A 24,715-nucleotide genomic window follows, 5' to 3' on the forward strand; every position below is an offset into this window, starting at 1 on the left:
TTGTCATTTCCCCCTAAATAATTTGTTCTTTTTAATCTATTTTTTTTAATTGCAACAAAATGTTATATAAGAAGCCACCCTTCTTTCTGAATAAATAAAAGAAACAGTACAACTCTTTTTTGAACAGAACTGAGAAAATATAACACACCACCCAAAACATATACCGTATGTATGCCAAGTGTAAATTAAACTATGTAGGGAAAGGCTTTCACTAGAGAGTAAAGGCAGCTGCAGTGGTGGACTCTCCATGTGTGAGTCTGTATATGAGCAAAAGCAGATAGAAAGAAATAGCCAAAACTTAAATATGTAGCTAGAAGGATATTAAGAACATAATCCTGAAGAAAACAAAGCAGTAAGAGTAGAATAAGAATTTGGGAGCAGAATTTGTACATTCTCTACAACCAAGATGACATCAAATGACATGTTCAGTCATTAATTTTTGCCTCCAAACAGGTGTAACCCATAAGGTTCCAAAACTGGCTCATTTTTTTGCATCAAAAAGTTTATCGATATGCTAATTAGTTGGTATTTCATTCCAATTGAATTACTTCTTTCTAAGAAAAAATACAAAAAAAATCATACATTCTGCTCTTGCCCTGCCTACTTCTGATGGGGTTTATTACAAAAGATGAAAAAAAAAAAACCTGAAAAAGATCATGATTGGTATTTGTAATTCTTTTGACTAGCATTTATATTATTCTCTCTACATATGGAGGAATTTCTGCAATAGGAAAAGGCTAATGGTGTTTATTAAGTGTGTTCTTGCCTATATTCCTGCATATTTATTAAAAAAGACAAGGTTGAAAGAATGCATCCTGTTGTTTTAAGTGCAGAGACTGATTGTTACAGAGTGAGAGTTTATTTTATGGTCTTGAGCCAAACTCAACAAAGTTTTGCCTCCCACTGGTATTAGAGTGTGCCTTGTTACATAATCTCTTATTCTGGAGGCAGTTATCCCTCATGATCACCAATCCAGAGGTTTAGATGCCTAATTTTAATATTTTAAAAAATGTTCAGACTCTACACAATTTTCCAGTGGAGGTATAAAACCCCTTTATAGTTAATTTTTACATACTCACAGTATATTTGGGCACTGTAGATAGTCTTAGTGACCCTTTAGAAAGTAATATATGGATTCCCTTCCATGATCTGTAGACAAGAATTTTATGCCCACTGCTTTGTCTATAATGACTGAAAAAAGAACATACATGAATAACAGATAAGATGTAAAAACTCAATTTTGCTTGAATCACTTGTATTTAAGAACATTAAAATCCTTCCCATCTTCTAGATTAAACATTCTTCTCAAGTCAGCATGATTTTCACAGGCTTGTCATCTGAACATGCAGACATGTGAAAAGAAGAATGTAGTTTTGCATATGAAATTATTTTCTACAAATGAGGATGACCATATAATTTATAAACACAATAAGAACAAGCAGCTTACTGTAACAAACCAATTAATTGCTAGAAGCAGACTTAATACTGTATCCTATGGAAAACTAGTGCTTGCATTTCCCATAAAAACAAAAGATTAAGTCTTCTTACTTTAAAATCACTGGCAACTCTGCCTTTTATTTTATTTGCAATTCCTTCCTGTGCATGCCACCATCCATTCTACACAATATTGGCAGGATACCAAAGAGGCAGTCTGCTTTTAAACTTGTAATAGAAAAATGTTGAGGATCAAATTCTGTTCCTTCTATGAAAATATGAAAGGGCTCAACTGCGGCCACTGAATTATTAAGGGCTTACATGAGTGTTAGTGAAGATGGGATCTAGTTTAGGATTTTTTTGATTATAAAAAGTGCTTTCTTCCTTGAAGCTGTTCGATGATGTGGTGGGTTTTTTTTAATATGAACATTTGATTAATTCACAATATACAATAGCTGCTGAAGTATGTGAAAGATCCTCATGAGAGAGTGATGGAAGAAGTCAGAGTTGCTGTGATCTCTTGCCCAAGTCTTTGAGAGGTAGTTTATGCTTCTGCTAGCAATGTTCAGTATATCAGATACCACATTAGTTCTAAAATAGCAAATGGCTGCAGTTACAAAACACACATTAAAATTCCTGCAAGAGTCAGAAAGAAGTTTCTTCGCTCCTTAAAAATATTCACGAGGTCCATACAGTTTTTAATGAGTTTCCTCATTGTTGTTTGGGTGAAAACAGCTGTAGCTCTTCCTGCTCTCTTTCTGCTGTCACTTGTTCTGCAGTTGGGAGAAAGTTTTAAGGAGTGGAGGCATGGCTACTGCCACCCTGAGATTGCCCAACATAAGAGCAAAAGAACTGTCTTCTGCAGCAGGATGCTTCCTCTTCATCTCCTTCCTCTCTCCTCCAATTCAGCTGTTGATTAACGTCTCTAAGTTTTTCATAATAGTCTTTTGTAATAGCTTTGTTACATAGGAAGAGCTTTTTCAGTACCAGCATCCTAAAAGTTTCTAGCAGTATCACTCCACACTTACATGAGGCCAGAAGAAAGACTTCAACCAGCTGAGAAGTAAGTTTTCCATTCACGCTTTTAAGGTGTGAAAAAGCACACACATAACTACACAGTTGCTATGAAACAGAGACCTACAACTCAAAATAGCAGCTGTTGTCTGTATGATGAAATAAATCCCCTTTATTTCTTCTTTAGACAGTAGACAAGTTATCTTTACTATTTAATCAGTATGAAGATAATAGTTGGATTTTTAATCTTTCTTAGCTTGTTGGCATACTTACTGGAAATGTCAACTTAATCACACTGGGTGAAACAAAAACTGGAGGTTATTTAAGCTGATTCTTTTTTCTTTTTTTTTTTTTTTTTTCTGTTTAATTGCATATCCTAAATAAACAGTTTGTTTTGCTGGCTCCAAAATTCTTCATGTCTGAAAGGTCTATTTCTTAGAAAAGTTGCCCTGTTAAATTATTTGGTACAGACAATGCTTTTTCTGTAGCCTTGGAGGACCTTTAGGACATAGCTTATGAGTCAACCCACATGGACCAGTTTTAAATGCTAAAGGAGCATCAGACTCCCATTCTTCATGGTACAGTTGGTTCATGCTGACAGTTAGGAGATGCCTTTTTTGCTGCTTTTGGTCAGGATCTCTTTACATTTTATGACATTAATATAGAGTGTGTTATTTCCACTTGAAGCATTCGCCCATTTCCTATCCCATCATTCCACAAACACTTGTATAATCTACAGATGCATGACTTACTCCACCTGTTGGAAACTCTCCACAAACCCCACTTCATCAGAATTCCAGCCTAGGATATTTAAGGGAGATTTCAATAAGATTATATGTTGAGCCTTGAATTTCATAAGCATAAAAACTGCATTTGCCTGAAATAAACCATTTACAGAGAATGTTTTCAAGCATTTTGCAATAGGAGAACTATTAAAGTGTTAAATGTGATTTATTATTAATTGTGCTGTATAGCACAGATGGTTTCTGCTTATATTTACTACCACAGTAACTGCATTATAAAATAAAGACAAGATTCTGTACTTCATGACAAAACATAAAATGAAGAGAATTGTAAATTTAGAAAAACAGATTGGTTAATAGACCAGGAAAAAAGCAAAATGTATATTTACCACTCTGTGTGATTTTCTTAATGAGCAAAAGGAATCAGAAGAAAAAGCACTGACTTACCGAAACCTATTTTCTTTAGGTAGGGTGTTATTGCATGAATGATACTGTCCTACATGCCATGAGCAATCTATTAGTTTAGGTGGTTTTGAAAGTGGGCACCTATAGCTCCTCATCAGCATTTTCTAGCTTAGGTAGGGAAGAGGAAGACCTTGTTTCTAGTTCTGTTAGTGAATTTTCAACATTAGAAAATAATTCTAATTAGAGCCATGAATACTGTATTTGAGCCATACTATGGGACTGCAATTCAAAGCTGTGTCTGAGCCCTGGATTTGAAGAAACCATAGCTGTAATCTGCTTATACTTTGGGAACTGGAGAGCCCTGAGTCCATAGCACCACTGAGGGAGCCGTGCTTTCCCATCACAGCAAAATGATCTGTGATTCCACCCTTGACCATGCCCCTTTCACCATTCCTCATCCAGGGCTTCAAGGAGAACCTCTGAGGATAATGTCTCCCCTTGCTCGTGACAGGGCAGTTCACTCGTGAAGGCTTTTAGGGTTTTCACCCTAAATGAGTTACAGCCCTCGCTAGCTGTATATCTAACAAGAATTCATGGAGGTATAAACCTTTGCAGAACTGGCAGAGGGTATAAGATCTAGCAGGCTCAACTATAGGAAACATTCATTGTACAGCTAAGAGTTGACCACCAGTATTTCATGAAGACCTGTCTAGAATGAAGTGACAAAACAGCAGACCCCTAAACAAGTATAACAGTTCAATCCAGTATTTCATCCTGTACCTGAAGACATATTAAAATAAGGTGTATTGATATGGCATTGAAATTTTTTAGGAGTGAAATACCATTTCTCTATTCATGTTTTCCTTTTTAATATTTTTTAAAATCTTTTTCAAGCTTCCTTCTTTTTGATCCAAGAGGACTGCATAAATATGCATTTATCTTTAAAATTCAGTTAAAAATTCAAACCATACAAGATACTGCTTTAAAGTATATAATCTGGTATGTGATGATACATCTTCAAGCTTCACAGGTATTTTCTTCAGCAGGAAAAAATAAAATTCACAAGGAATTGTTCTGTTGTGGAACATTTGACAGCTTGCATTGGTACTGAAGAGGTAAAGACAGTAAAGGGTAATCAGGAAGCTGGTGCTGAAAATGGTACATAATTTCGGTTACTCTAATTTTTGTAAACCCAAATTGAACTCTATTTTTTTTTGTCCAGCAAACCTTCAGACAGTGTTTATTTACCATGTGAAAAACTGAATATTATATGAATGCATAGGCTTTTTCATTAAAAAAAAAAAGTAAAAAAAAAAAAAGTAAAAAACCATCATAGGCTTAGCAAATCACAGAGTGCAACTGAACAGAACATTTTTTAAATATGCATGAAATAGAATGTATTTGTAACATAGTTTGCACTTGGTCAGTTCTTGATTACCGAAAGCATGGGATGTAAGACTTAGAGATGTATCTATTATTCTTTGGGAAAATGTCTAATATTTGTCGTTAAAACAATATATTTTGACATTTGTCAGTAGACTGCTATGATTTTAGGATTTTTGTAGTGGTGAAAGTCAACACTTTGTGCTGGTTTCTGTTCCAGACAATCCCCTTGAAACACTGAATGCATTGAATTGCAGACAGAGTTCACCAGAAAATATTTGACTAAAATTATGTCTGAACTGGTGAAATATGCCTCAAGAGTTCCCCAATACATGCTGCAATTTGAGAAAAAAACACTCTTGTCAGAAGAACTGCTTGTAGTTTGGGTTTTTCAATGACTGCAGCTATGGGCTTGTTCAGACTTCAGCTAGCTGTTACTCTCTTGTTTAATCCATGATCTGTATCTCCTTTTAGGATTGGTGGAGCTGTGCCAACAGTTTTCTCCTATTTTTCGGAAGTACTTGCTAGGGAGAAACGAGGTGAACACCTGAGTTGGCTCTGTATGTTTTGGATGATTGGTGGCATCTATGCTTCTGCAATGGCTTGGGCAATAATTCCTCATTATGGTAAGAAGAACACCTCCTTTTGATTTGTAGCTCTTCCAGTTTGAAAGTAAAGCTCTTGAAATATAGTTTAAACAGAGGACTTCATGTCTGTTCTCAAAATACTGACCCTGCTGTTAAGAAAAAAATGTATTCCTTTTGATGTAAATAATACGAATGGGTTGTACCCTAAATAAAAATATGAAAAGGCACAAAAATTAGCTAATACCCATATTTAGTCAGATTCTTTAAATTCCTGAAAACCTAGACACATGAAATTATAATTAGTGTCGTTGAATCTGGAGAAAATAGGTGATGTGGAGACTTGGATCAGAGAATATAAATTTTAATTTCTGGATGTCAAATCTATGCTAGATTGGTTTGTTTTATACAGAGATGTCAATTACACGTTCTTGAGAAAGTAGAGCAAGGGCTATCTTGTTTGCAGTCTTAGATCTGAAGATAAAACTGTGCTGAATGTTTCATTCTTATAGATCTCTTTAATAGTCTAGATAAATTGAACAGTGTGCACTGTTCATGCTGCAGGGATGAATGAGGACAGATAAGACAGAAAGCTTGCCATAGCTGAAGCTGTATACACATGCAATATAAGCCACTTTGTGAAAGAGCTCTTTACTGCCCTGACGTGGTTAAACATTATGTGGATGAACAAATTAAATTCTTAGTCTCTTGGGTTTGCCTTTCAGAAGAGTTAAGATCTTACAGATCTCCAGAATTGCTGAGACTGCTTAAGGGTTCTTAAAAATCAGTCTCTTCAAGCACTTCTCCCCGGCACTCCTTCAGACAAGTGAAGTGGCATTGTGAGTTAGCTAGCAGCCAAAGCAGCTTTCTTTAGCCAAGTAACGAGGTTTATTGCAGTTGGATTGTGAAAGAGAGGACAACTTCATACGGTTTTCCTAAAGTGATTGAAACATTTAGCAAGTGGTAATGTCCAGAAAGAAATTATAATAATGCAGACTAATTAAATATCTGGACTGTTAAATTAAAAATTAATGTTATAGTCCAATACACACAACCTGAATCTATGTCTTCAACCTTGCCTTTGGCTTTGAATTGTTGGAATCAAAGAGAGTAATTTTTTTGCTGACAAATACAATGTAGATAATTTTTTTTTCTTTTCCCAGTGAGTAAATTACTCTGCATGCCAAGTACTTTTTGCTTTCCTATGGATTTATTTATTTATCTTTCAGTGGAAAATTCAAACATTATGACAGACTGATTTACATAGATTGTCTAATTTCACTGTAGCTTTTATGAATCAATATCTCAATGAATAATAATACACTTCCTTATACCAAAGCAGTGGCACTAGAGGGAAAAATGTTCTTTCTTTAGCACTGGAAGAATATTTGCAACAAAAAGCCATGCTGCACTGATTTTTTGTGTGTGTGCCCTTCTGCAAAAGTGTTTATTAAATAAGACAAAAGAATATAAAAAAACAATTTTAAAATACAGTATTCTTCAGTGTTAGCCATATAAATCACTTTTCTTGGAGTGTACTAAGAAAAGTTGTAAAAGTTAAAAGGAAGCCAAAAATCAAGCTATCAAAAACAAAACAAAACAAAACAAAACAAAACAAAACAAAACAATCCTTTCTCATGGGAAATTATATGGGTTTACACATCATTTTAGCAAAATTAAACAGAATATATTTATGGGTTTTGATGAAGTCCTAAAATTGTCTTCACTTCAAAATAGAATTTTTCATTACATAGTGAAGTTTTAAACATGTGTCTTAGTTCCTAGTACAAACATGGAATCACCCCAGCTCAGGACCAAGGACAAACTGCTTTGCTGTCACAATACTGTGCGAAGGTCTCAGACATTGCAAGGTCTCCCAGGGCAAACCCAGCTCTGGCACTCAGAAGACTGTGGTCACATATTGCTGTACCCTCCTGAAAAACTCCATGTCAGGCAAATATGAGAGAAGATCTCTGCACTATTTGTATCATGTGAATTCATGAAGAGGCTCTTGTAGTGGTATTTCCTCTTTTACTATTTCTACATGGTTTCCATGGAATTATTTTGCCAGAATCAAGCAAAGATACATATTTTTATCTAAATCACTTCCAGTGCTTCTCATAATTCACATCTCCACTGACTAGAAAGCAAAGTATAAACAAAGGAACCCAACAACTTATGAGACTCATTTATATAGTGCATAAGGATTTCTGTGCTCTCTGCTTCTCACATAAGGAGTAAACAGACTTGATTTTTCCCAGCTGAACTCAGAATTTACTCAACATCAGTGAATGAAGTTGCATCTGTTGAAAAGCAATAAGATGCCATTGAAAATAGTGGAATTATTCTTAAATGAATAGAAGAATACCAGGCCAACAGAATAGAATAATTTCATAGATATTTTTTCCTCGCTCTTTTGTAAATGCATTCCTTCCATTTGTACTGCCTCTTACATAAGCCACTTTAAAAAGTCCTAGATTCACAGCCAGTATATATTATCTAGACCAAGGCAGCCAGTGAAACTATCTGTACAACTTTACCAGTTGAACATTTAGCTCTATCTTTCTGTGAGAAAACAAAGATTATATTCTCTATATGTAATAGTTTATCTCCATTTCTGCTGAGCAGCACAGGAGTGTCTGAAACCTGAGTAATGCTTTGAAACACAAAATAAAGAGAAGCTAACAGTTACCTTCATATGAGCATGTTGTTAAGAGAGGAATCAGCCTGATGTAGTGGTGCAGTGACCACATACAGAAAAGCTAATATAATCTGGAAGACAAGCATTGCTGTCTCAGGGCTTCTTAAATTCTATAGCTGTTGGCTTTGGTTTAAAATTTGAAAATGTATATAGATTTTTTTCAAGGTCTTGGAAAGAGCAAGTCATGGAGAAGCTATTGGAAGAAACATCTTCAGAGAAACACTTCTAACTGCTGCCATTTAACAAAGTCTCGGATAATGCTGCTACAAAAATATTGCTTTATGCACTACTTAGATCAGGCTGGATAGGAAGAAAAATCACCATTTTATAAAAAACTGTGGAAGTGCAACTTTAAATTTAGCATCATGTTTCCAGGTAGATTAGTTCAAAAACTGTCAAATGCATCAAATGTGTATTTTAATATTCTTTAAAATGTTGATTTTTAAATTTATGAAAAATCTTGTGTGAGAAATTATATTTCAGTTTAAAATCCATATAGTGATTTAATTTATGTGGTCATCTATGGATAGGAATCAAAAAGAATTATACAAGTTGTTCCAGGCATTTTACCCCTATAATTAAAAACAACAAAAGAAAGTTATGAAATCAGTTCTACAAAAATACTTGTCTGCCATGCATATATATTATTTTACATAAAGGAAAAGTTGGGTTTTGTTGCACCATATCTCCAAACAAAACTTCAGGGGAAGCTGAATAAGGATTTCAGTGTAATTAACCTATTAGTTTTGGTATTCCAGATAGTTTTATGTTTTGCATATATGATATATATCAGTCTTGTCTGGCTTCATAAACTACAGCAAAACCTTCCAAAATTTGAAACATTCCTTATTTTGCTTAGTGACAAACAAATATTGTCTTTACTGATTTTTAAATCTTATTCCTGAACAAGAAGGGGCATACATGGCCAAAAAGAAATTAGCTTGCAAGGCAGAGAACAGGATGGTGCAGGTGTCCAGGCTGCTACAGCATGAGCTGCACTTGAAATCTGAAGCTTTCCTCACACTCTAACCCCTACTTCTGGTATTTACGAGGGCAGAAAGAAGAAACCATGTCAAATGGCTTTAGGGAACAATTAGAATTTTACTAAAGAAAGCCTTTTTTTTTTCTGAATATTTAATTGGTGGGTTTTTTTTTTTTAAAAAAAAAAAGATAACTTTTTTACAGTAACACAGAACTTAAAAATGCAGACATAGAAGTGTCCAAATGATGGACTCACACTTGACTTGCAAAACATTGCATTTAAAAGATTAATGGTAACTCCTCTTTTTAAAATGTTTAATTGTGTTTTCTACTGGAAATTTTGTATTATCTTCCTGGTTTGTAAAATATGTTTGCTCCTATATTACTCTGAAGATCTTTGCCTTTTACTTCTACCAATATCCTTAAGTAAGTTTAAATGGCAGAAACTGGGAATTAGTTTAGATAGGAAAGAAGTTAAGTTTTAAATACAGATGTAGTAAAGTACTAAGAAAAACTACCAAATGCGATCAAAGAATCTCCATCGCTGGAGGGTTTTAAGGGCACAACAAACCACAACCTGTCCTCAATACCTCAATAGGGCCACACTAATTTTACCACACCCACTACTGGATTCTTGTTGCCCATTCTTAATTCTACTTTCCATAAGTAGATCAGTCTTTTCATAGGCACAGAAGTCCATAAATTATTGCTATTTCTAACCAAGTGTAATTGTGATTAGAATGGACCAATCTGCTTTTGAGCAAGTGGTTTGCAAAGTGGCCTGAAAAATATTTCTCCATTTGTAGCAGAGGATTGTTAAGGTGAAGCAGATGAATTTGCCTGAAGAAATTAACTTTACTGGCAGTTGAAAAGATCTTTTTATCACATTTTTCTAGGTGGCTTAAGAGTAGTTTCTGAAGTATTTTCTACTGTCATGTTTGCTTTGTTCTTGTTGGAGCCATCCATTTGGAGATTAAAATGGTAAACATATCTTCAAAACTGCAATAAAATCCTCTTTTGTATGAAACAATTGTGAACTATACTGTAATAAAATAGGCAAGGAGGTAAGCAGAGTTGCATGCAGCAGCTATGTAGATGAGGAGATGGAGAGTTTCTGGCTCACAGTGCAGCTCAGAGCATGTACAGCACCAGGCAGTGTTAATGGAGAAGTTAGTCTCTCAGCCTGAGGAAGGCTAAACTGAGAACATGATGGACTAAAACTATTCAGTGCCAATGAATTCAGAAAAACTTTTAACTCCTAAACCAATGCTATGTATTATGAGTGGGCCTATAGGGCATGGTGAGTACTTAATCAGCAATAAAAGCAGAAGGATCTTAGCTCATTCATATTCCAGTGCTTCTAGTGAGCAGAACTGGATGCTTCTGAATGGTGGGAGCTGCAAATGTGGATGTACAGAGACTTCATTCTAGCCTGCTGGTCTCATCCCATTATAAAGAGACAAGAGTTTATTGCATTTGCAAAGTGCAGTCAAAAGTTTACACTCTTTTGTGGTAATGATTATTCCAAGATGAATGCTGTGAAACAATTGTTCCCCAGTACATAAATGTTACAAAATATATGTTTTAGACAATGTAAGGAAAAAGTGGAGGTTTTTTCTGTTTGTTAGCATTTATTTTTGTAGAAATTAAATTACTTTGTTACTAAAATGAAGTATTAGAAGCCAAAATTTGCTAGCAGATTGTATAGATACAATCTGTATGTGCTAGCAGATAGCACATTTTTTTCAACAGTGACCCATGCACTTGGGTATCTCAAGCTCTAGGTCATGATTTACCTGTATGAGTATAGACAATTCTTGACTATTTTGAAAAATTTAGATTTTTTTCCTTTGTAATGGCATTTTCTTCACTTCATTATTCTTGTCTGTAAAAAAAATGGGCATTAATTACTTTGTTGAGAATGCACAGATTAATATCTGTGAAGTGTCTTTAGACACAATTTGTCTGCTCAAACCTAAGCTTCAAAATGTCAGAGTTGTTGGTGCTATAAATAAGTGTCTATTACTTTTACAAATATCACATTTCAAATATTTCTTGTAGCAGTTCTGAATTCTGAAATGTATGTAGAGGTAAGTCTGAGCATCAGAGGAACAGTTTGATTTCACTCATGGCTATTACATCAGCTGCTCCCAGCATTTCCTCAGCAGCAAGGTGCCCAGCAGCTTATAAATGTATTATAAATCATGGTTTCGTCTTAGGGAAAGAATCACCAAGTTCCTTCTTCCACACTTCCTTTGCTGTAATGCCCAGAGGGGAATTTGACTATCTCTGATGCAGTGCACTCATGCAATCAAAAAGACCAGGATATACTTACATGATTTATAATAAAAAGAGCCACATTTAACTGATTTCATACCTCTGCATCACTGCGGTAACTGCACCCAAAACAACCAGAGAAAGAAATTATACTCAGTAGTAGTAGTATCTACAGAGATGATTTACTGCAGTTCCTTGAATATGAACACCTTAATGTGAGTTGGAAATAATAGGAAAAAAGTTACGTGATGACTATCTGCCTCACCCCCCAAACACCCCCGCCAATCCAGGAGGAGACAGTGACCTGCTGCATCACACAGACAAACACAAGTCTATGGGACCGGATGGGATACACCCGAGGGTGCTGAAGGAGCTGGCTGGGTGCTCGCCAGGCCACTTTCCATCATTTACAGGCAGTCCTGGATGACCGGGGAGGTCCCAACTGATTGGAAATTGGCCAATGTGATGTCCATATATAAGAAGGGTCGGAAGGATGATCTGGAAAATTACAGGCCTGTCAGCTTGACTTTGGTGCCCGGGAAGCTGATGGAGCAGCTCATCCTGAGTACCATCACACAACACATGTGGGACAACCAGATGCTCAGGCCCAGTCAGCATGGGTTTATGAAGGGCAGGTCCTGATTGACAAACCTGATCTTCTATGACAGGACAACATGCTTATTGGATGAGGGACAGGGTGTGGATGTTGTTTACCTTGACTTTAGGAAGGCCTTTGACACCATTTCCCACAGCATTCTCCTGGTGAAACTGGCTGGTCACAGTTTGGATGGGCACACACTTTGCTGGGTAAAAAACTGTCTGGATGGCCGGGCCCAAAGAGTTGTGGTGAGCGGAGTTAAATCCGGTTGGTGACCAGTCATGAGTGGTGTCCCCCAGGGCTCGGTTTTGGGGCCACTCCTGTTTAACATCTTTATTGATGATCTGGACGAGGGGATCGAGTGCACCCTCAGTCAGTTTTCAGACGACACCAGGTTGGGTGGGAGTGTTGATCTGCTCGAGGGTGGAGAGGCTCTGCAGAGAGACCTGGACAGGCTGGAGCCATGGGCTGAGGCCAACTGCAGGAGTTTCCATAAGGCCAAATGCCGGGGGCTGCCCTTGGGCCACAACAACCCCCAGCAGTGCTACAGGCTTGGGGAGGAGTGGCTGGAGAGCTGCCAGTCAGAGAGGGACCTGGGGGTGTTGATTGACAGTCGGCTGAACAGGAGCCAGCAGTGTGCCCAGTCAGCAATATATGGCCAGCAGGGACAGGGAAGGGATCTGACCCCTGTACTCGGCACTGCTGGGGCCGCACCTCGATTCCTGTGTTCAGTTTTGGGCCCCTCACTCCAAAAAGGACATTGAATGACTCGAGCGTGTCCAGAGAAGGAAAACAAAGCTGGTGCAGGGTCTGGAGCACAGGTCGTACGGGGAGCGGCTGAGGGAACTGGGGGTGTTTAGTTTGGAGGAGAGGAGGCTGAGGGGAGACCTCATTGCCCTTTACAGCTCCCTGAAAGGAGGGTGCAGAGAGCTGGGGATGAGTCTCTTGAACCAAGTAACAAACAATAATACAAGAGGTAATGGCCTCAAGTTGCACCAGGGAAGGTTTAGACTGGATATTAGGAAGCATTTCTTTCCAGAAAGGGTTGTTGGGCGTTGGAATGGGCTGCCCAGGGAGGTGGTGGAGTCCCCATCCCTGGAGGTGTTTAAGAGTTGGGTTGACATAGCCCTTAGGGATATGGTGTAGTTGGGAACTGTCAGTGTTAGGTTAATGGCTGGACTGGATGATCTTCAAGGTCTTTTCCAACCTAGCCGATTCTGTGATTCTTTTTGTTTTCCCTGAAGTTGGAACATGCTGAAATAGAATGACATGGCAATAGGATGCCATCAGTGACTTTGACATGCAAGAGATCTATCAGTGATATCTTCTTTAATATTGCAGAAGGCATAGAAAAAAAGAATAATTAGTTGCAAAGGGAAAAAAGAATAAACAGCTTACTGATGATAAGACAAAAAGTAGTAGGCTGAAATTTCTGTAAAGGGGAGATATTATAGATAACAAAAAAGACTTTCTAATGGTGTGATAGTTAAGCATCTGAATACAATTGCTATGGAAGCAGATTAATCTCAGCCACTGTAAATCTTTAAGAACATATTTTGAGAATATTGTGGGGCCATCATTGATTCTGATTTGGAGCATGTGGCTAGACTGGATGTCCCCTCAAGGTCCTACTAAATCCTGCTCTCAGGGAACTATTAAATAGATACTGTTGCTCCAGAGGGTGCTGGGGTAGGCCATAAAAGAGCAAATGAAGAAAACAAAGACAAAAGGAGGAGAGAACTTCCAAAATTTTTTTGAGGTGGGGGAGTTGGGAAGAAAAAGAGTGGCATTGGGCATACCCATGACATGTAGGAAAATGTCTGTCTATCAGACTGTTCTAGCTGGTAGCTACAAAAGGAAGACAGGATTCTCTGTCAAACAAACCTGCACTGAAGAAATTAAAAAGTCAATCCTTCTCTAACCTTGAAAATTCTGGACTCTCAATTTTAAAAACATTAGTTTTCTTCCTTTTCTCAAACCTTTCCCTCATTTCATGGTGGTTCAGAACCAATCCAAGACATGGCAGAAACTGTTTTGGAAAAGGCTGAGTCCAGGCCTCCATTTTCTATTGCACAATAGTTTATGTTCTCTGAAGATCACTGAATTTTATTAGTCACCCATAAAGAAGAGAGATGTCAAAGAAGATAGCCTGGGAAAGTGCCACAAGTGTCTTTTCTTGGTTGCAAAAAGCCCATGAAAGCACAAAAAAATCTGCAGAAATGTAAATAACTGTTTTAATTTTTTTAAAAAACTTGCAGGAAACATTTGATCTAAATTTTAAAACCATGAGCAACTCTTCAATTTTATGTTCTCCATACAATTTTCATCCTGATATGTTTTCTATATTCAGAATCCATGAATCTATGGATACCTTAACAAATTAAAAATACTCTTTGAGATTTAAAAGAAGTTCAAGCTTTGTTAAGGTTGAATATGCATTTTGTTATGAGACCGTGTCATGCTGAACAAATGGAATAGATCAGACATAAACGCATCTACTCCATAATGCAACATCTCTTGATCTGTTTTGCATTCCACTAAGAGGCAAAATGATCCCAAATGTGCTATGCTTTCCCCCCCATATATAGTGCACTTCCATTAATCTGGTATTTTACAGATTGAAGCTATATATATTCTTTTAAAATCCAAGTTCATTAAAGTGGGTACAAGGCAGTTTTAATGTTAATTTGAGTTATCAACTCCTTCTTGTGAATTGTTCTTCATTTGAAATAATCCTGTGAAATTAGACTGTACTGAATGTGTATACTTCAAAGAACAACAGAACACAGCAGAGTTTGGAACAACTGCTTATGCAAATTCAGTTAAAATGCAAAACAAATCACTTTGTTTATCAGTTCAGTATTGTCTGTGCCCTAATGCAGGGTTTGATATGGTCATTTAAATGTTTATATTTGCAGGCTTTGGAAGCTTAAGCAGCTTTTAGCACATCTACTTAATGAGTACTAAAGATGACCATTAGACAGGTTCTAATGTAACAACATCCTGGCCTCTTTAGTTTGACTGTGAAAAAGAAAATTTGTTTATTGGGAGGTTCAGTAAAAAGTAGCAAATTGTTTTCTGAGCAGAGAAGTTATCAGGCCCACTTTCCTAGGAATTTCTGTCAATGTCCCTGTGATTCTGGCTAACCCCTTTCTCTCCTCTCTTCCTCTTTATCCTTTACAAAGCACCATGACAGTACTTCAAGTTTCCCCTTGATTTTTCCAGATAACCTTTTTGCTGTAGTCTCTACAGTTGCTCTTTCTTGTCCCCAGAATTGTGCAATAAGAAACACTCAGCTTCCCATGCCCTCATCGTACTCCCTGCTGCATTATAATCCTACTCCAGTCTAGCTGCTGTCAGGGAGGAGGCAACATATTTTGGCTTGGTTTCAACCCATGCCAGAACCAAAGCATGGAGCGGCCAAAGTATGTTCCCAGCCCCCAGGCTGGCTGCAGCATCCCTGAGGGGCCATTGACTTCTGTCTTTTTTCTCTGTCCTCTGATGGGGTCTCTACCCTCTGCCTGGGCAGTGCATTTCTCAGCACTTAAGGAAATGTGTTCTCTTTGAGACTGTTTCTTCCTGTCAGATTTGATTGAAGTAGGTCAATGACTTTAAACAATGCTGGTGGAGGAATTGACAGACAGGTGAACAGTGATGTTGTCATAAACATCACTTTTTAATGCCATAAACATAGTTTTCCATGGAAACTATAGTAATAGAGAATCATTCTTATGACAATATGTGATGGTTTGACTTTGGCTAAATGCCAAGTATCCACCAAGTCGCTCTATCACTTCTCCCCACACCCACCACACCTCTTTTCCCCTTGTTTTCTCAGCAGGGCAAAGAGGGGAAAGAAGATAAACCAACCCTTGTGGGTAAAACAAAAGCAGTTTTAATATAAGCAAAGTGAAGCAAAGGTCCATGTGCGGAAGCAAAAGCAAACAGATTTATTCTCTAGTTCCCATGAAGAGGCGCTGTGGGGCCTTCTCAGGCAGCAGGGCTCCAACACCTGTAGTGGTTCCTTGGAGGACCAAGGGTGACCCCACCCCCTTCCTCCTTTCTCCCAGCTTTATCCTGAGCAGACATCATATGGTCTGGAATATCCCTTTGGTCAGTTCGGGTCAGCTGTCCTGGTTGTGTCCCCTCCCAAGATCTTGCCCACCCCATCCCACTGGGGTTAGAAAATGTCGGAAAGAGCCTTGGTGCTGTGTAAGCACTGCCCAGCAGCAGCCACAACACCAGGGTGCTACCAACACCCTGCCAGCTCCCAGCATAAACCACAGCACCATGGGGGCTGCTATAGGGGAAAACCAATTCCAGCTCAGCCAGACACAGTACAGTAACATAATGCTCTGTTTATTTAATATATTGTATTTTCCTTGTTCCTTTTGATAATTACGTTTCAAACACTGTGACTGCCTCTCCATAGGCAAAATCTGCCCTTCCCCTGCCACCCCTTGGACAGCTATTGTAGATTATGACTGAGGATCTTTAGTACTTGATTTGTGAGTACAAATAATATGTGTGTTGGAAGTGTTTTATCAAAGTTTGAATTAAAAAATTCTGACCCATGGTTCACAGTATGTACAGAAAAGCTCCACTTATTCAACATACCAGGTCTGTTTAACTGAGCGCAGTTAGATTAGAAGCTAATTCTTAGAATGCACATCTGATCTAATTATTAGATCACATAAACTGCCTCTTTAGTCTATCTGTCTCTCTCTTAGTGACAGGATTTTGCTTCTTTTTGTTTGAAATAAATAAAAATACAATAAGAAGTAAATTAAATAGCAAAAAAGGAAATGAGACTTAAATCACAGCACCGAAATGTTCATTAAAAAAATATTTTTCTTGCAACAGCTTTCAAGCAAATAAAACCTAATAAAGTTAAATTTTTGATTAGTTTCTTGAATTGCATACATGTTCTGTTGTTACACTGCAGCAGCATGCAAAGGTAAAACACATATCACTGGTAGAAGACACATCCTCTCTGTATTCTTCAGAAAACGTTTTAGCATTTTCATGATTGTTTTGTTTCTAAGTTAGGCTAGAGAAGAAGGCCCCATTTCCTTTGCAAAAACTGCAGTGTTTTATTATGCCTTTTTCTGATTATCTTTTTTTGATTAATTGCTTCACTTTTCTTCTTCAGTCTGAGCCTATCATTTAAATATTCTTAGTCCAGATACACATAAATCACTGGAAGTCTCAGACCAGGACAGGAACACTTAGATTTTCAATTAGCTTTCACTTTCAACAGCTGAGGTTAATAGTGTCTACAACAACTTGTCATGCAAAAGCAGTGCAATTTTTGAGCTCAGAGTTATGGGGATGCCATGGAGGGCACCAAACAAAAATATGTAGCTATCACTGTATTTGTATTTTGCGTATTGGTAGGACAACAATATAATCATATTTTGTTGCAGCCAAGTGTTTTTCTTCAGAATTGGTTCACAATTACTACTGCAAGGGCATTTGGCAACTTTACATTGTCTTCTTATAAAAGTGGATTTTGTCTGCTGTTGGTGATTTACTCTGATTACACTCTTTGGCACTGTCCAAACAGGTGTTTTGAACTTTGGACACAAACCCTTTTTCAGTTCTTAATTACATGTATATAGTATGAAGTATAAACTACAAACTCTAAAGTATAAAATAACGTAGTGGAAAGCACTAAGTAAATGTAGGAGACAGAGGTAGAAATCTTAACAAGAAATCAAAAGTATGGGTCACACAAACAAATTTGAAGCATATTTTAGTGACATTTGATGGCACAGTCTCAGTGTTGACACTGACCATGATCTTTTCAAGCTCTGAAAACAGCATCTTTTAACATGTGCTCTCCCCTACTGTTTTTTGACATGAGTTGCATCTGCTTGATTCATCATCTCTGGAAAGCATGACATGGACTTTTCTTCTTAGACTGACAAGCCTGTTAGTTATGATGTTGACAAAGTAGTGGCCAGCAGATTTTACTTCTGTTTTGCAAATAGTGAAGTGCCTTCACCAAACAGCTGCACGGAGTGAGACCCAAGTGAGGAATTTGCAGAACTGCATGAGTACATAAATCTCTGGGGCCAGTGACTCAGTCAGCTAGTCAGATCAATTATGTGTCACAGTGCTTGTAATGAGATTTTCGATGCTATCAGCTAAATATTAACCCTTGGTGGCCTCTTTCAGGTTGGTGGGTTTTTTTATGCATGAGTAATTAGAACATCTTCTTTCCAGTTCCTCAGTCTCTGTTCCACTTTGGACTATAATGTAAGCTCAGTGTAATTACTGAATAGATCTTGCTCGTATTGGAATTAAATTTAAATTTTTATGGTCAGTTTTTATCTGGTTATTAAGCTAAGAAAATTCTTAGACTATTCTTTGCTTCACTATTCTTTCCAGATTCTGCCAGCTACTGCTGTGGTTTTCAATAGCAGAGATTTCATAAGATGCTTTTAGGCTATATAAATAATTAAGACAAATCTTTCATTCATAGGCCTTAGTTACCCATGTAGGCTTCTACACATCCATTTGAAAAATATCTAGTGCTCATTAAATTCAGGAAGGTCACAAACCACTGACCTATTGCATCCTAGCACTACTTTTGATATTTTCTGAATCCATGATATTACAAGGGCAGTGGGAACATTGCGAATATACCCGAGCACTTACAGGAAGTGCTGGTTTCAACAGGACTGAGGAGGGTGCCATATAAGTCCTAATATCTCTTCTAACAAGTAGATGTAGGCCTGTATCAGATCTCTAACTGAAAGGAGAAAATTTTCTAAATCAAATTTAGATGCAGAAATGTGAGCATTTATACGGAAATGAAACATTTAAGCATTTGATTACAAATCACATCTCTTTTCACATTTTGCATCTGAACCCTGACAAAATTTGATCAGTGTCCATCTGCATTAATTTCTAACAATCTTGGACAGCTTTCTCTGAATAAGGCTCATGAGTGCACATAAAGGAAGTGCAGAACATTCTAGCCTGGAATATGCATATTTACTTACTTAATAATTTCAATTACAACATGACGTTTCTCATTTTAAATTTCAGAAATACACAATTAACATAAGTTTTAAAACAGTTTTTGCATTGATTTGTATTTCATAAAGTGAGAAGTAGAGGGAGAAATCTGTTTTGAGGACACACAAGTTTTATAAACACTGATTTAAGATCTAAGTAGAAAATCACAGATTTGCCCTGGAAAATTTTCGAAATCTATGCTCATTATCCAGGGACTGTAATGAGTCAGGATATACACACTTCCCAAGGAGTATAATGATATTTGCATTCAGAACGAAGACACATAGAAGCTATTCAGGCTTGATTCTTGGTAATAAGTGTCTGAAGTCTGACAAAATGATTCAGGATGGAAACAAAACTTAGTGGTGACCAAAGTCAAGACATTGTAATTCTGTGTTGAAGTGTTTTGAGATTTGGTATGTTTCCAACCCTATAAAATAACTGCATTGTGTTTGTATTCAGAATTGCTAAGGTGCAAAATTGGATTCTGCATGGTGGTGGCCAGAGGGAGACATTTACGTCAGCATGACACCTTAGCAAAGTACATTTCTAGTCTTTCTCCCTGGTTTGAGAATGTAAAATTCTAAGTGGCCAAAGTTAAACAAACAGAAGTAGAAGACTGTAAGTTTGTCTCCACTCCTCAACAGTTACATCCTGTGTTCCTTTCCTGTAAGTGAAATACTTTGCTTTTAGCCCTTCTTTTCATGCAGTATCATATCAATGTGTGCAACAAATAGTTTAAATCAGAGGATCAATCTAGGAAGGGCTCACAGAACTCTGTATGACGATCCCACATCAGCTGAGCACCTTTCCAGGGCCAAATAGGTACTGCAGAACAACTCATTCTCTTAGGAATGAGGTACAGGTCTATCAAGAAACCGTGTAGAGGGTTTTGTACCTTCTTAAGGGGTGAAGGCTCTGCATTTCATGTCAATGTCTTTATGGATTTGGACAATACAGTCTTCTCCCAAACTCTGTATTTTGGCTCTGATTTTTCTCTTAAATTCATGTCTCTTCAGTGTTACTGAGATTTTCAAGCACTGTTAAGACTTAACCTGTGTAAGTATTACTGCTCCTGTTTTGTAGATAAGGGTGCAGCATATAAATACACAGAAAAGCACAATAAAACACTGCAGACTGCCAATAATTCACCATGTAATTGGATGATGTTAGGGAGAGTGGTGGCTTGGAGTCAAACTAAAGTGAATAAACAAATGTATATTTCTGTGTTAGATAAATAAGAGGGAGAGAAATCTTTATCTCCTGACGGTTTGCTGTCAGCTGACTTTCACAGCTGCTCTTCAAACCCAGAATTTTCCTGCAAAGTGCACTTTCCTAAGATCTTTTATTTTTATCTTTTTAACATGCTTTTTGTATATATGGGTAATCGTTAAATTTTATTTGTTTCAGTACTGGTTTACATGAGTAAAAGGTAATTTGTCCAGCTCTGTGAAGTGCACAGAAATCTTGTTATCATATCTTTCTCAGTCATATAGCAAATGCAGAAGAGGCAAACCAGTTCTGAAAATGCCATAAGCTGCCTCTTGTAAAAGCTCGTCTACTCTTTTGCCACTGTTTGTTGTAACTATTGCATCTTTGGAATAGTCCACTGAAGGGGAGAATATGGCGTTACTATGTAGGAAATTTATAATGGTCAATTTATTTTGCAAGTTCTTTCTCTCTGGTTCTGTATAACTTCTGCCCTGTAAAACTTCATAAAATTTGAACTGCTAATGAGTTATTTTGCCTTATTCATGTCTGTTTTATTTAGTTGGCCCAGTATCCTTCCCAGTAAAGAAAATCAAAGTGCAAGAATAGCCTTCTTTGTTGAAGTCAAGATACAGACATGCGATTCTCATTAGGCTCAGTACTGACAACAGTCTACTTCAAGTCCCTACACATATTCATGTTTTTCTAGCTAGGAAGGCAAGTAAGATCCTGATTTTCTAATCATAGGTAGACCATTGATTAAACATCCTTTGCCATCTCTATCATCGGCTAAGATTAGACAGATGATGTTACCAGGCTGCTAGGTACCTGCAGTTCTTTTGTTAGGAATTGCTGCTTTAATTGTCTTATATAGTTGCATCGGTTCATCTGCCATTTTAAGGATTAACTTCTTGCCTGTATTGGCTACTGTGAGTCACAGCATCTTGACACAGCCATACTTCAGGGCCAACTGAAAGTCAGATTTCAGACAGACCATTGCAATCCATGCACATAATGACTTACAAGCTTCGTCTTTTTTTTTTTTTCCCCTGTGTGTTGCTAGGTATTCTGATTTGAAACTATTTTTTATGGTTTTTCTATCAGGCCTGTCACAGACACATTAGTATTTCCATAGCAATGAAACAAACCTACCAGCTGTGTATTCTGCATAGAGTATATGTAAGGTTGTGTGAAAGGCTGACATACTACTAAACCTTGAATTTTGGGCATGTGTCATACCATATCACTGTCTGAAGATATACAATCTTCCTCCTCAATGAAAAGTAAAACTGGACAGTACTACAGCAGGTATTAGAAAGATTTTAAAAGTGGACTGATATCACTGTTCAAAGGTACTACAGCTGGAGACCTCACCCAGACTACAGTGCTATGCACTGGATAGAGGTGTTGTGTCTGACAGTGTTAGAGAGCAAATTATTTTCTATGCAAGGTCAGCCCTGCTTGCAGCTGTTCTGGGACTTGTCTGGATTGTAAATAATGCTAGCGGAGTGATCAGAGACCTGATAATCTCAGGTCCTCAAGTGAAGGGGAATTGATGAGTATCAGTGGTTGACAACCGTCTCCTCTGCAGGAGAGGAACTGTGTCTTTAGAAAATGCCTTGTTCCTTTTAATCACAAGTGTCAGCAGACCAAGTCTGAGTTTAATGTATTTGTAAAATATATCTGTTTAACACTATTACTTTCTTCTTTGATCCTGATGATTCTCAGGGACTAATAGCTTTAGCTAGAGAGCTAGGCACATGCTGGTGAGTGTTAGTCTTCTACAGGCACCTATATTAAGGTACCTCCATCATGGCCTGACACACTTCAGCTATTTTATTTGCAGATTCCTTCTGCTGAAATTACCAGCAGCTGACCTGCTGAGCCAGTGGGTTTGCAGAATATCTATCTGCCTAGGCTAAAAATATCACTGCCTTTCCCATGTGATATTAATAATATAATCACAGGAAAGACAAACATTCGACTTTGTGTTACTGTAATTTCACATCAATACAATTACAGAATAATTCTGAAAACATTATTTCTGCATTTGTTAGAAACTATGTATTTCACTCAGTATTATAAACATGCCTAAGTGAGCTTCCTTAGCTATATAACTTACCTGAACTACTTTTTTTTTTTTTTCCTGTTTCAGTGATATTTTACCATTATTCTAGATGGGTACCACTAAATATGTAAGCTCAAATGCTAGATGTCACTCACGGTCAAACTTGGTAATGCTAGGACATTAAGTGCAATACTAATAATGTAAAATACTTCCAGTACTCCTTATAATTATGATTTAGTTTAGATTTGGGAATTACTCAACAAAAAAACAGCATTTAATAGTAGTAGTCTTTCTGCAGAAATGTTTTAAATTTATTTGCATTAAGTGTGGTAGTAGTGCCACCACATGGTAATTTAAAACAATCACATATCTTAGGTATGGACATTTTTTAAATTTCAGACAGTAAAAATTGAGGTTAGGAAGCTGAGTTTTGACCAAAGATTGTGTGGTAAAGTGAAATGTGAAAAAATATGATATCATAGAGAGGATTCTGTAGAAGAATCTGTCGAGTCTATGAATTCCTATAAATTCTTTGTCTATCTTTCTCCTCACCCCTAATTTTAGGATTTTTCTTGCATCTATTCCCTCATTTGATCTACCAATATACAGAATTTTAGGCAAACTTAGCTTTTGACAGTTTATGACACTGATTCCTACTGAGTAACAAAAATTGTTCTCAAGAATGGTCAGTCTTTAGCTAACCATGCCATAAAATCCCTGTATTTGGTTAGGCTTTCTTTGTCCATATTAGTGCCTTAGAAAGGTATTTCACAACTTTATTCCTCTGGTATTTAAGAACCTTACCTTTGTCAGCCAATATTTATACAGCACCTGTAAGCACTCATGTTTTTCATTGCCCACATTGCTCTTTAGTGTAACACTTACTGATTTTTAGAAAGCTATCATGTGCCGTTTCAGCCCTCATTTTGGAAAGTTAAGCAAATCATCCCCTCTAGTATCCTAGCCGCTGTAAACGATGATCTTTGTCCTTGAAGATATACAATGTTTGTTGGGTAATATACATTTATAAAATTCATCATAATCTGAACAGGTTTGCCTCTATATTTATTCAGAAAAATCTATGACAGAAATGCTCTATTCTCCCATTTGGAGCAAGAATTCATTTATAATATCCTTTTAATTTATTAATATTATGGAGCAGATAAAATGCTCTGTTGGGAGTCAAGATTTTGTTGACACAATTAAACATACAAATTGGTGATTAGATATAGATTAGTATCTTGTAAATTTTGGTTTTGCTATGCTGTGTGCCGCTGTTTCTGTAATCAGTAATTGCCATATCTGTGATTCACTTGGCCTTTTCCAGCAGTCGGTAAAGTGGGAGGATGGTACTGAGCACAAAGGTTGCTGCGGCAGCTTCACATTCAGTCATTCAGTTATGTTGCTCTACAGCACATCATTCCCAAGATGCATTTGTGCTGAGTGTTTTGCAAATCAGAAAACATTGGGACCTGCCACCATTTTCAAGATTAATGACTCTCAAATACAGCATAGCCAGGGAGCAAGGGTGAAATTCAGCTCTAGGTTGTTGTGCAGTGCTCTCAACACAACCATGTGGAGCTGCTCTGTCTTTGCTATTGCGTCATAAATCAGGGAAGAGAAGCAAATTGAGTTACAGCCCAGAACACACTTCCATTTGGTTTCAAGACTTAACATACAATGGGAATGAAAGCCACTTTGTGAGCTAAATTCAGGGATACTCTAATGGCTCCATTTTCCAGATTAACTCATGACCTAGGAAAATTGGATGTGTTAAACATAGGAATAAATCTAAGATTGCTCTGCATTCAAAATACATCCATTTGTTTTGCCGATCTAGTGCTGGTACTGGAATAGACAGGAGAGCAGTCTCAAGAAAGCTGTGTTGCAGCTAGCTTTTTTCCTACCAATTGCTTCTTATAATTCTGACATTCACTATTATCATTAATTCAGCAGAAATGTTAAATCACAGCATAAATTGCAGCAGCTAATACAATACGTAGAGGAAAAGATAGAAGAAGAGCAAAAAAAATTCCATAATTAACATTTCGCTTGACATGCCTCTCAGATATTTTGAGGAGTAAAATAGGTCTTTTGTACTCTGTCAGGATGACAAGACGAATGTTGAACTCATTGCTTTTAACTGATGAATGGTGCACTCATTGCTTTTAATTAAGTGTGGTATGGTTCACTTACATTAAAAAATGACACCTTAAAATAAATTATCACCAGTGTTTTCCAGTACTGGTTACAGAGCACAAGGTTTTGCTGTTGTTTTATAAGTATAAAGCC

At 37.2% G+C, this 24,715-nt stretch overlaps 1 protein-coding gene across 1 annotated transcript in view; it reads left to right on the plus strand.

Annotated features, from left to right (window-relative positions):
- The window catches only part of SV2C (synaptic vesicle glycoprotein 2C), a 104,966-nt gene that overhangs the window by 37,921 nt on the left and 42,330 nt on the right, over nt 1-24,715 (plus strand). Inside the window, exon 3 of the mRNA XM_026865611.1 lies at nt 5,454-5,605. Within this exon, the coding sequence (XP_026721412.1) occupies nt 5,454-5,605 (152 nt within the window). The remainder of the gene's footprint in view (nt 1-5,453; nt 5,606-24,715) is intronic.

This window comes from Athene cunicularia (genome assembly GCF_003259725.1).
Source record: "Athene cunicularia isolate RWA chromosome Z unlocalized genomic scaffold, athCun1 chrZ_part1, whole genome shotgun sequence".
NCBI classification, from domain to species: Eukaryota; Metazoa; Chordata; class Aves; order Strigiformes; family Strigidae; genus Athene; species Athene cunicularia.